Source organism: Sinocyclocheilus anshuiensis, unplaced genomic scaffold, assembly GCF_001515605.1.
Source record: "Sinocyclocheilus anshuiensis isolate Anshui unplaced genomic scaffold, SAMN03320099.WGS_v1.1 scaffold185, whole genome shotgun sequence".
NCBI classification, from domain to species: domain Eukaryota; kingdom Metazoa; phylum Chordata; class Actinopteri; order Cypriniformes; family Cyprinidae; genus Sinocyclocheilus; species Sinocyclocheilus anshuiensis.
This window is the reverse complement of record NW_015539887.1, coordinates 1,632,790-1,646,178: the sequence shown is the minus strand read 5'-3', so window position 1 is coordinate 1,646,178 and position 13,389 is coordinate 1,632,790. Positions and strand designations below refer to the sequence as shown.

The following is a 13,389-nucleotide window of genomic DNA, read 5'->3' as shown; positions in this document are numbered from 1 at the left end:
TGGTGTGTGTGGGGGGGGGGGGGGGGGGGGGGTTGCAGTATAATGAATTGCCGATTTTAATTATTTTAATATGGTAAATTCATCTTGGCCTGTCATCAACAACTGTTTGCATTTTCTACTTTTCAAATGCTTTTTATGCAAATTGTATTATTTCAACCTTATCCCAGATACAGAAGTTAAATCTTAAACTTTAAGAAAATCCATCGTGAAAATATCAAAAATATATATTTTTGAACAAAGAGTGAAACTGGCATAAACCAGTTCAAAGTTTGCTGTGAGAAAATTAATTATACAACTTCATATCAGCTTTTACACAAATGATGCCCCTCAATTTTGGTGTTCACCACGACCAACAATTTTGCCCCTAATTTTTTTTTTTTTAAGTTAGTTTACCAAGAGACAAAACATGAGACATTTGATGTGTCAAGTAAACAAAGAAAACAGGTAATTTTAAAATAATAAAATATTTTCAATGCATTTTTAATTTGTTTAGGAAACTATAAAATTTGCCTTAGCAGAAAATATTTTAAAATATATGTTTTACAGAATATTATTCATACAGAACATTAACACAATTGTATATTTAAATCAGAAATTGTATTTGTTGAGTTAAGAAAACAATGAATTAGAAAAAAATCTTATAATACTTCTATTATGCAATAAAATAAACTAATGAGAATAAGAAAAGTGTTTCAAGATAGTTTTTTTTTCTTTCCAGCTGAAGAAATAATAAAACAATTCATATGATTCACAAATTTATATTAAAATAATTATATTAATTTCTATTAATTATAATAATAACTTCAATAATGCAATTATTTAGAACAGCAACAAATTTACACCTTGTAAAAGTTTACAAGAGCTTTCAAAATACTAAAATACTCTTGCATTAATCTATTATGGCTTTACAGTAGTAAGAAAAACTATAGTGACTATGTAGCTATATTCTTTAATATGGTTATAAACTTTGATTACTCTGGTATAAATTTGTGTAAGGGATTTTCTTTTATGAGATGCTATCAAAAAGCGTTGGGTCTTAAAGCCTCATATTAATTTTCACATGTTTCCGGTAAGCGTAATAAATGTATGTAACTTTTTTACCACAGACCTCAGCTCAAGGTTAACTAGACAGTGTGGTAAGATCACTTCAAGTGAGAACTCCTTAAGGGTCACAGCGTCCCAGCCAACCATTAACTCAACTGCTGCGAAAATGGCTGACAATGGCATCTGTTCCAGAAGTGACTTTGCTCATTTTAAGTAGCCAAAAAAAAAAACTTAATGGAACTTTACAATTGTAAATGTAAATTAATTTACTGAGTAACTGTATATTGTTAATATAGCCTACTATTTTATACAATCTATTAAAGGCATAGTTCGCCCAAAAATGAAAATTCTGTCATCATTTACTCACCCTCTAGTTGTTCCAAACCTGTATGAATTTCTTTCCTCTGTTCAACATAAAAGAAGATATTTTGAAGAATATGCAGTTGGTGTCCCCGTTGACTTCAACAGTATGAAAAATGTATTTGTAGTTGTATTGATGACACATCTGTGGTGGAAAACACAAACCACAAGACGTGACAAGCATCAGTGACATATTACATGCTAATGAAAATCATATTTATTTTATTTCAGGGGCCTTCATGATTCCCTTCCTAATCCTGCTGGTTTTTGAGGGAATCCCTCTTCTCCATCTGGAGTTTGCCATCGGTCAGCGGCTAAGGAAAGGAAGCGTTGGGGTGTGGAGAACTATTAACCCCTACATGCTTGGAGTTGGTGAGCTCAATATTAAATATCATATTAAATATAGAATGAAATAAATTGAGTAAAGACTGTCCATGTTGAGTATGTGATCTAAGTAGGTTACTTCCTGTTCTGTTGCAGGTATTGCATCTATGTGTGTGTCCTTTCTGGTCAGTCTGTACTATAACACCATCATAGCCTGGGTCATGTGGTACTTCTTCAACTCCTTCCAGGAGCCTCTGCCTTGGAGCCAGTGTCCCATCAATGCCAACAGGACAGGTACAGTAAATGAGCACCGTGAGGAGGAACTAAATTCTGAATGTGTTTTTAAAAATGCTATCATGGACATGGATTATTGGCAGGACTGGTTTCGGAGTGTGAGAGGAGCTCACCTGTGGACTATTTCTGGTATCGTGAGACTCTGAACACCTCAGTGGCTATAGATGAGACAGGAGGTCTGCAGTGGTGGATGATCCTCTGTCTGATCTCGGCCTGGGGAGTGCTGTACGTCTGTTGCATCCGCGGAATAGAGACGACTGGAAAGGTAGAGCTGCTCTAATAACAGCACTGATGGAAAACAAGAATATTTCAGAATCTGAAGCAGATTTACAATATATTTATGAATGATGTCACATTTATCATGTGCAGTAAAATGAGCAGTGCATGGAACATAGCAAAATAACACGCATCCTCTTACACAAAACTAAAAAATTTAAATTAAAAAAAAAAGTATCTAAAGAGCAAAGTAATGCTTTTGTTATGAATATAAAAACTTAGCCTAATATAACACACCCTTTCATAGTAATTTTTATGTTAAGTTATCATGGCAAATGAGTTATTTATGTACAGGACACCAAAAGGCACCCTACAGTGATATTAATCCATATAATAAATAATTTCATATATTATTGATATATATATATATGATTGCTAATATTTAAGGAAATATATTTTATTTGTGTAAGGGTCAAGTATTATTATTTTTTATTCTACCGGACAATTGTAATTTAAAATGGTAATATATTTATATCTTAATTTTTATAATTAGAGTAAAACAACAACAACAATAATTATAGCCATATATGTACATTTCTATAAATGTACATATAATAATTTCTATAATTTCTATTTAAAAAATTCTATAAATAATTTAAAAATAAAATTCTTAGAAAATAATGTGAATGTGACATTCAATTATTGCAATATTAACTTAAAATCTCAAGGGGTATTTAAAATAAATATGTTACGTCTAAGGAGTTCAACTGGCAAAAATGTTGGGAAGCCGTTTGCTAATCTGTAATCATTAATGCTCAAGTAAGACAGCTTTACCAGTAAAACAGTACTCAATACAGTTGTCAAAGGTTATACCTTTTTATATCATGAGAATGCTATAAATGAATGTTGAAATAAAGAATAAAGATCACAGTGACGTACTGTAAGGACATATGCTTGTAAAAATTTCCAGCACAGAACAGCTTTACAGCTCTTGTGAACAATTAAGCAGACAGTTTTGCTTTAACTGTTGCAATAAAAAGGATTATAATTCCAGAATGTCAAAGTGTTTATCGCTAAATCAAGAGCCACAAAACATAAAGTTTGAACTCACCGTGCCATACCTAAAGTATCTGTCATCAGATATGATATTCACACTCACATTAAGGTTGATTTATATATATATATATATAACATTTCTGTCCCCCTCACTTCTGAAATGATGGCTACGCCCCTGGTTGATTGATTTTCTCTCCTCTTTTCTCTTTAAAGGCTGTTTATGTGACGTCTACGTTGCCATATGTAGTTCTTACAATCTTCCTGATCAGAGGATTGACTCTGAAAGGATCCGTTGATGGCATTAAGTTCCTCTTCACTCCAGATGTGAGAGTCAAAATCAAACAAATTCAACTTTCATAAGTTCTAATACAACCAGTACTCTCATAAAACACAAAATTGTGTGTTTTGCAGCTAAACGAGTTAGCAAACCCATCCACATGGTTAGATGCAGGTGCACAAGTGTTTTATTCATTTTCTCTGGCTTTTGGAGGTCTCATCTCCTTCTCCAGCTACAATTCTGTGCAGTAAGTTCATGTTTTAAGTGTTTTTGTGTGTTGAGGCTACGTTTACACTATATACATATACACATATATAATGTTTTGATTGATTTTTGTAAAATAAAGCCTTTTATTGTGGTGAAAAATAAGACATTGGTCTCTAGGAGGTTTATTCTTATGATCAGTTGAAAATCCCACCCAAAGTTTAATGCAGACACCTCAGTGATTAACAGATTCATTATTCTTTCTCTTTCCATCAGCAATAATTGTGAGCAAGATGCAGTAATCATCTCCATCATTAACGCCTTTACCTCGATCTACGCTGCCACTGTCATCTACAGCATCATTGGTTTCAGAGCTACAGAGAGATTTGATGACTGTTTGAGTGGGTGAGTGTTTGTGTCACAACAATATCATCTGACCTTCTGTTTTGGGAAAAAGTGATTCATGACAATTCCACAGATAAGTATGGAGACATTCACTTGACTGACTCGGTTGTTGATACTTTGAAAACCTTTTTTTTTATCAAAAGACTATTGTAACTAATACTATGCATTATGCTACGACATTTGCTGCAAAAATTAACTATGAACAATACTTTTACAGTATTTGTTAATCTTGATTGATGTTAGTTCTACATAAACTACTATACTTTAATACTTTTATATTTAAAGTCCCCATGAAATCAAAATTAAAGTTTTTTGGGTGTTAGTATCAATATGTTAGTCTTAAGGTTATCTATAAGGCAGTGTGCTCCAAAACAGTGACAAAATTCGCATTTAGAAGATGTAAGCATTCAAAGCGTGCAGTTCGTCGCTTCCGCCAAAACGGCTCAACGATTTTTTTGATGTCACATCAAGGGGCAGGGCTTCTTGATATGTCCCGCCCTGTCTTCCTGTTTCAGTTAAAATGACGTCAACACATAGAGTAAGGCTGTGTGTTTCTAAGCATTTCAGGGGACCTTTAACATGAAAAGTTTATATTTTTAATATTATTTCATAATAACATTTCTTAAACATTTATACATTTATAAATATTTATAAAATATAAATTAACCAAGATTGAAAAAAAAAAGATGAATAAAAGTTATTTATTTTTGAATAACTTAAAATCTTAAAATATTACAATAGTGTTTTAATGCATTTAAACTCCATTCTGAAGCACTTATCTTAACTTTGTCCTGCAGAAACATCTTGACTCTTCTGAACACATTTGATCTGCCAGAAGGAAACATCACTCAGAGCAACTATCAAGAGGTTCTCCACAGCCTTAATAGTACAAACCCTGATATCATCAGCAACCTCCATCTTAAGACCTGTGATCTAAACAGCTTCCTCAGTGAGGTACAGTATACGAATGGGAGATACCACTTTTTTATTCCAATACCAAGTTCCTCCAAGACCAACCTATATTGGTGTAAATATTTGTCTCTAATAAATGAAATTATTTTGTTCTTTCTGGGGATAAAATGTGTAATTATAGCCATTTATCTTTAAAATGTTAAAATTCAACATTAAAATTAAATAAACAAACTACAATATATATATATATATATCTATACAGTATATATTGTTTATTATTATTAATAATAATAATAATAATAATTATTATTATTATTGTACAAACAACTTCTAATGTAAGGTTACATTAGCAGCATGGAAATGTATGTTTAATTTTACTGTTTTCTATTTGAATATTGAATTTTGAAATGTAATTTATTCCTTTTCAGTAGCCATTATTTCAGTCTTCATTGTTGATTTGCTTCTCAAGACATTTCTTATCGTTATCAATGTTGAAAACAGATATATTTTTGTGGAAACCATGATTTTGTGGAAACAGCTTAAACCAGCTCAAACCAGCTAGCATGCTTCAAAACGTCTCGGGTTACTTACGTAACCCATATTCTCTGAGAAAGGAACGAGACACTGCGTAGCTATATGCAATGGGAACACCTCCCAGGTGTGACGATTGTCTGAAGCCCATATAGAATCACACCAAATCATTGGCTGATGGTGCAAGATACCGCCCCTACGTCATACGTAATTGACATAAACCTGTCAGGTAAGCAGGACGACAGCGTGAGGAGCTTGGCAAGCGGACGCAGCGTCTTGTTCCCTACTCAGAGAACATGGGTTACGTAAGTAACCTGAGACGTTCTCTTTCATAGGTTTACTCAACGCTGCGTAGCTTTACACAATGGGAACGATATACCACACACGCCAAGCTAACGCACTGCCAGGTCTGGCCCATTACAGACCAGAACACTAAAACACAGCTGGCTCAAACAGAAGAACCTGGGAGCCAGGAGCTGTTCAGATCAAGCTTATAGAACCTCACAAAAGTATGGGAAGTGGACCAACCTGACGCCATACAAATATCTTCCAGGGGAAACCCTCTAAACAAAGCTTGGGAGGAAGCCACCCCCCTGGTGGAATGAACCCTGACGTCTAGAGGTGAAGGCAGACCGCCCACCTCGTAGGCCTTCGAAATAGCTTCCCTAACCCAGTGGGAAATTATGTGCTTTGATGTGGCTAGCCCTCTGCAGCCTGCACCAAAACACACCAGCAACTGTAGGGACTTACGCCACTGACTGGAACGGTCCACATAAATCTTCAGGGCCCTGACAGGGCAGAGCGGATGAAGATTACCGTCCTCACTCAAAGAGGAGGGAGAGAAAGCCTGCAAAACTACCACCTGTGAACGAAAAGACGTAGAGAGAACTTTGGGGACATAACCAGGTCTGGGTCTCAAGAATTTCTTGACCAGACTAGGAGCGAACTCAATGCAGGACTCGCTGACAGAGAGAGCCTGCAAGTCCCCTAAACGCTTTAAAGAGGCCAACGCCAACAAAAGTGTAATCTTTGGTGTCAGAATCCTCTCGGGAGCTAACTCTAGAGGCTCAAAAGGAGGCTCCAGCAACCCCTTCAGGACAACAGAAAGGTCCCAAGAAGGGAAACTAGGTCGACGAACCGGCCTCAAGCGCTTAGCCCCACGCACAAAGGAGGAGATCAAACGATGTCTACTCAGCGGGACATCGTTCGAGTCCCTTCGAGCAGCACTAGCCGCAACGTAGACTCTCAGGGTGGTAGTGGCCACTCCAGCCAAAAACTTTTCTTGCAGGAACTCCAGCACTGAAACAACTGGGCAGCTGACTGGGTCCACAGCATGAGCCGAGCACCAGGATTCAAAAACCCTCCATTTGGAGGAATAGAGCCTCCTAGTGGAAAAGGCCCTGGCACTATTAATGGTCTCACGGACTCCATCCGAGAGATCAAAGGCTATGGGCAACCTCAGATCGGCCATACCCACAACTTCCAGATCTCTGGACGTGGGTGCCAAATTCTGCCCTGGAGCTGACACAACAGGTCTTTCCTGATTGGAATCTCCCATGGATCGCATTCCAGAAGGGAGACCAACTCCGAGAACCACGTCTGGGAAGGCCAGAACAGGGCTACTAGGAGAAGGCAGACTCCGCACGTCATCACCCTGCACAAGACCGCTGGGATGAGCTTGAGCTCGTCGGCGCTGTTCACTGCAGGAAGGCCGACAGAGGTAGTAGGGTGGAACAGTTCAAGAGGGATGCCAACACGGGGTCCCTGCTCTGAACATCCCTCTGAAGGGAGGGACATGCATCCGGCCGAAGCAAAAGACAGCTCACAGCATCCTCGTGCGCGGGGGCATGACCTGATGAGGCCGTAAAGCCAAGGGCAGGAGATGCTGACGCGGGGGGAAAGGGCTGGGCGTCCCTCACCGCGCAAACAATGCTTGCAGCTTGCAGCAACCCTGAGGGGAGAAAACCTTGAGTGTCTCCAACCTTCAACGATCACCAAAGAGGGAAAATGGCCTGCTCTCCTCGAGGTGCATCTAGCGGCGAGGATGGAGCAGTTGGAGAAGGAGAGCATCTAGGGGATGGACAGATACACTTCAGCGGTCTGTCACAATCCAACAAGGCGGGGGAAGCTCTCCTCTTCCTGATACGCATATCATGAGCTACCCGAAGAAGCCGCCGCGGGGGGCTTGTTCGAGTGCTTCAAATCTACCCCCTTGCGAGGGCGCTGGTGAGTAGCGGAATGAGTACGAGCTCCCCAGACCGTGTACGGTGGGGGATGCGCCAGGTCGCTCACTCTACCGACTTCTGGGGGCTGGGCGCTCCCTGGAGGACGAAGCAGTGGCTGGCTCATGTGCACGCCATGGCATGAACTGCTTAAACACAGCTGACTGTGTTTTGGTAGCTCTAAACTTATCGACGATGGCATTAACTGCTTCGCCGAATAAGCCAGAGCTGGAGACTGGGGCGTCAAGAAGGAAAACCTTCTCCTTCTTCCTGATCTCCATAAGATTTAGCCACAGGTGGCGCTCAGCCGCCACCAAACCTGCCATACTGCGTCCAACCACCTGCGCTGTGTGCTTAGTAGCACGAAGGTAACAGCTTCAGCGGTCACACCGTCCCCCTCGTCCATCTCCTTCAGCACCTCCACTTGGTAGGCCAGAAGGATGGCCATGGTGTGAAGAGCCTCACCTGAATGTCCCGCCGCCATGTAGGACTTACCGATCAAAGCGGTAGTGGTCCTACAAGGCTTAGACGGGAGGAGAGGGCGGGACTTCCATGAGGTGGCGGAAGTTGGTGAGAGGTGTGCAGCGAGCATGTCCTCGACCACCGGGACTGCAGCGTAGCCCTGCTCCACAGAACCAACGAGGTTGGTGAAGTCAGCGGCCACCGCATTAGTGAGACGGGAGAAGGAAGGCTGCTTCCAGGACCTGGAGATCTCGTGATGCAGGTCAGGGAAGACAGGCAACTTACTCCTCACCGGGCGCAATCCAGAGCCACTGAGGAAATGCTCGTCAAGCTTAGATGACTGGAACTCGCGAGGCTTGCCCGGCCAATCTAAGCACAACTTCTTAGTGGCACGTGCTAAAACGTCTACTAGCTCTGTATAGGGGAAATCCTCAAAGTTGGAGGCCACAGTAAACAAAACATCCTCTATCCTGAAGGAAAGGTTTTAAGAGTTAAATTCTCGCAGCACTTGCAGTTTGAAATGCCAAAGATAGCGTCTCGTGCATGGGCCAGGTCCACACATCTGACGCACTTACCGTGTTGGTCGTCACTCGCGATGAGACGAGAGCACGGTGGCTGGCACTGATGAAAGTCCATTCCACTCACCGCTCGGAGAATAATATTCCACAGATGCGGTCACTGAAGTGGAAAGAATCCAAAACTAAAACCACGCCAAGAAATGGGCCAGAAAAACCACGAGAAGCGAATGCTTCTGAAGAGAGGAAAATCTGAGGTGTAAGATGGCGAGAGCGTGGGTCTATGTCAATTATGTATGACGTAGGGGTGGTATCTCACACCATCAGCCAATGAATTGGCGTGATTCTATACGGGCTTCAGACAATCGTCACACCTGGGAGGTGTTCCCATTGCGTAAAGCTACACAGCGTTGAGGGAACCTATGAAAAAGAACATACTAACCAGCATATGCTGTTTTTTTTTCAACAGGTTTTCTAATCAATTGAATGTATCATTTTTTAATAAAAGTAATACTTTATTTCTTTCTTTAAAAAATACTAATCCCAAATATTTTAATACAGCATTAAGGAACTGAAATAATCCAGTAACTTCACACTTTCACAGGGTGTAGAAGGAACAGGTCTGGCCTTCATTGTGTTCACTGAGGCAATCACCAAGATGCCACTGTCTCCACTCTGGTCCGTTCTGTTCTTCATCATGCTCTTCTGTCTCGGCCTGTCCTCCATGTTTGGCAACATTGAGGGTGTTCTGGTTCCCCTGCAGGACCTGAAGGTCTTTCCCAAAAGCTGGCCCAAAGAGGTCATTTCAGGTATGTATAGTAGACCTACTTTGTGACCATCATAATACAAATAATTCATTGCAGATTTTACATACCTCCATCCAAGTGATGATATTGTTTCAGAAGTAGTTTAAATTTCTCTCTTCATTGTTCACAACAGGGGTAACGTGCTTGGTGTGCTGCCTGGTTGGGTTGATATTTGTTCAGGGCTCAGGGAACTATTGGCTAGCCCTGTTTGACAGCTTTGCCGGATCGATTCCTCTCCTCATCGTTGCTTTCTCTGAGATGATTGGAGTTGTGTATGTCTATGGGATAGACAGGTAGGTTTGAGCCTAAGTTTAGCAGGTAAATTGTATTTAAAAGAATAGTTCACCAAAATGAAAATTTGCTGAAAATTTACTCACTTCAGGCCATCCAAGATGTAGATGAATTTATTTCTTCAACCAGAGACGTTTCTAGCCATTTTGACGCCCTAGGCGAAATCCCTATTAGCATGTGTCATCACACATAAATTAATTTTATTCCATTTGGATTTGGATACATGTTTAGATATTATCAGTGGCTACTTTTTGTCTTTATCTGTTTTTTGTTCAGTTGTTTTGTCAGTTATTGCATTATTTCAGTCAAATATAAAACCCTTTGTTACCTCAAACTACATATAAAAGCCTGATCAGTGGCATAAAAGTAATCAGAATGCAGCTACTTGTTCCTTTGTTACTTGTTCCCCTATAAAAAACGTGACACCCTGCCCTCTATGTGTATGACGCTGGTTCTATTAACTACACCAATATTTTTTAATTGGCTGTTAAAGTTTGTTGGGAATATTACACAACACGCTGATCCTTTATCAATGCATTGGCACAAAAACGCACACATTTTGGACTGATTTCTTGCACTTTTTATTGTACCAATATTTTAAATTGGCCTTTGAACTTGGCTTTATTGCATGGCAAAAAAAAAGCCTTACCTTGAAAAAGCACTGACAGAACCCACTGATCTAATGATGTTGCTGAGCGCTCCAATGCAAACTTTGCATGCAACAATCCGGCAGCAATTGACAGCGCTCTGATCCACTAGCAGACAGGCATCGTCAGAATGACAGTACTGTAGCCCAATTATGTTGGGGGATCCAGTGGGGGCGGCAATCATATATTTCATATTACATATTTCAGGGTGGCCGTGCCACTCATCACAACCCTGCTAAAATGTAGCACCAGTACATGCGCTCATTGGTGCCCCCTCCTGCTGGTGGCGCCCTAGGCGACCGCCTAGCTTGCCTATGCCTAGAAACAGTACTGTCTTCAACAAAACAGATTTGGAGACATGCTCACCAATGGATCCTCTGCAGTGAATGGGTGCCGTCAGAATGAGAGCCCAAATATCTGATAAAAGCATCATAATAGGGGCTTCACAAGACATTAATCGATGGACTGGAGTCATGTGGATTACTTGTGGATTATTGTGATGTTTTTAGCAGCTGTTTGTACTCTTATTCATATTATATATTCATCTTCTTATATTATATATAAGCCATCTTCAAGAAACGGCTAAAAACACATCTGTTCCATCTTTACTTGACCCTCTAATACTAGCACTCTCTATTCTATTTCTATTCTCTCTACTCGCACTCTTTACAATACCACTTGCACACATACAATACCACTTTAACACTTGCACTTTTTACAATACTTGCTTTCTATTATTTAAAAATAGAGCCTCTAACACTATAGTATTCTCAATTCTTTTTCTATTCTTGACTTTTCTTTTTTCTTTTTTGTAAAAAAAAAGAGACCCTCAAACACTAATGTTCTCTATTCTTTTTCAGTCTACTTGTTTTCTTTTTATTTAATATATATAAAAAAAAGCCTGTGTTAGGCTAACCGAGACTTGTCATAGCACTTACATATTATTGCTCTTTTGTTGGTTTTGATTGCTTCTGTTGCCCTCATTTGTAAGTCGCTTTGGATAAAAGTGTCTGCTAAATGCCTAAATGTAAATGTAATTGTAAATGTTATTCTGACAGCACCCATTCACTGCAGAGGGTCCATTAGTGAACAAGTGATGTAATGCTAAACTTTTCCAAATCTGTTCTTATGAAAAAAATAATTTTTGGATGGGCTCAGTATAAATTTTCTGCAGATTTTCATTTTTGGGTCAACTATTACAAAACAAGATGATTAGAATTGGTTATAGGACATAGACGAGTTACATCTTAGTACTGCCCTTAGAACAGTTTAACCACGTATCAGCAATTCATGGATGTTTTCACAGTGACTAGAAAATGCATTTATGACTTTATTGTTTAGATAAAGCTCACTGAAATCAGCCATAAATTATGTTATCTTCTGTTTATGAACAGGTTCAATGAAGACATGATATTCATGATTGGACATAAGCCTAACATTTTCTGGCAAGCCACATGGAGAGTCATTAGTCCCCTCATCATGTTAGCCATCTTCATCTTCTACTTCTCTACCATCGTCACCAAGGAAATCTTCTACATCGCCTGGGACCCTGAATCGGTGATGTTTAATCAATTATTTAACATAAACTGATTCTTGTTACAAAAAATTGTAATTTGTAGAGCATTCATTTGGAATTAATTAAATGATCTTGCTCTCATATAGGAAAACTTTCCAACCCTAGAGAAGAAGCCATATCCATCATGGATCTATGTAATAATCTTTCTCCTGGCTGGGATCCCTAGTTTGTCTGTACCCGGCACTGCTGTTTTCAGAGCCATACGAGAATACTGCTGCAAGAAACATCCCAGTGCCCCAGTTCAAGAAATTGATTCTGTATCGTATAAAGTTCATATACAGGATGAAGAGCTGAAGTCACAAAAAGTCACAGAAATCTGACCAAAAGTTCTACACATGAGATCCAATTCAAAGTTCTGTAGTTTTATACATTCATAGGTTAGAAAAATGCCTTTTCCAGAACTGATGGAATATTGTTTTTTTTTTTTTGTTGTTTTTTTTGCCATTGTCCCTTAAAAATATTTTGTCCAATATGTCATAGTGGTTCCAGCTTTTGTTTTCCAAATTGCCATAACACAGCAACGTTTACTAGAAGTGTATGGTTAAAGTAAGATATTAATTAGGGCCTGCTGAAAAAAAAAATGTGCTCATTATATTAGTAATATGTAATTGAAAATATATGCAAAATTAGTGTGATAAGGAAAATAATAAGATAATTATGTGCCATATTTGGTAGTTGCATATAGCAGACATTTTTTAAATTTATAGATACATTTATTTATTTTTTCTAACAAATAATGCCAACTAATTTTGATTTTTGATTATAGAGAAACTTTTTTTGACTCATTTGATTTGACCCAAACATCTTTTTTTACCTCCCCCCCCAAAAAAAAAATCCATTGATTTTGAGAGGAATATATGGCCATGTTTCTTGCAAGTGCAATAAATATTTATCTGTAATAAAAAAAATTATATTTGTCTCATTGCATAATTTTCTCATAATCTGATTATTATTCATACTTTTTGGAATCAGCCATTAGAACAGTACTGTACATTTCTTTTTATTGATATTAAATTAAATCCTGCAAACATCAGGCTCTGAGACACCATTAAAGCACCTGAGGTTGTATTAAAGGGGTCATATGATGTTGCTAAAAAGAACATTATTTTGTGTATTTGGTGTAATGAAATGTGTTTATGTGGTTTAAGGTTCAAAAAACACATTATTTTCCACATACTGTACATTATTGTTTCTCCTCTATGCCCCGCCTTTCTGAAACGCGTCGATTTTTACAAAGCTCATCGGTC

General features: G+C 38.8%; 1 protein-coding gene across 1 annotated transcript in view; it reads left to right on the top strand.

The window, feature by feature from the left end:
- slc6a19b (solute carrier family 6 member 19b) overlaps window positions 1–13,014 on the top strand; it is a 13,994-nt gene extending 980 nt beyond the window's left edge. The window contains exons 2-12 of the mRNA XM_016482175.1: window positions 1,636–1,776; window positions 1,885–2,022; window positions 2,106–2,287; window positions 3,508–3,618; window positions 3,706–3,818; window positions 4,052–4,180; window positions 4,978–5,134; window positions 9,427–9,631; window positions 9,762–9,921; window positions 11,961–12,123; window positions 12,229–13,014. Coding sequence (XP_016337661.1) covers window positions 1,636–1,776; window positions 1,885–2,022; window positions 2,106–2,287; window positions 3,508–3,618; window positions 3,706–3,818; window positions 4,052–4,180; window positions 4,978–5,134; window positions 9,427–9,631; window positions 9,762–9,921; window positions 11,961–12,123; window positions 12,229–12,462 — 1,733 coding nt within the window. The 3' untranslated portion in view covers window positions 12,463–13,014. The remainder of the gene's footprint in view (window positions 1–1,635; window positions 1,777–1,884; window positions 2,023–2,105; window positions 2,288–3,507; window positions 3,619–3,705; window positions 3,819–4,051; window positions 4,181–4,977; window positions 5,135–9,426; window positions 9,632–9,761; window positions 9,922–11,960; window positions 12,124–12,228) is intronic.
- Window positions 13,015–13,389: the final 375 nt, after the last annotated feature.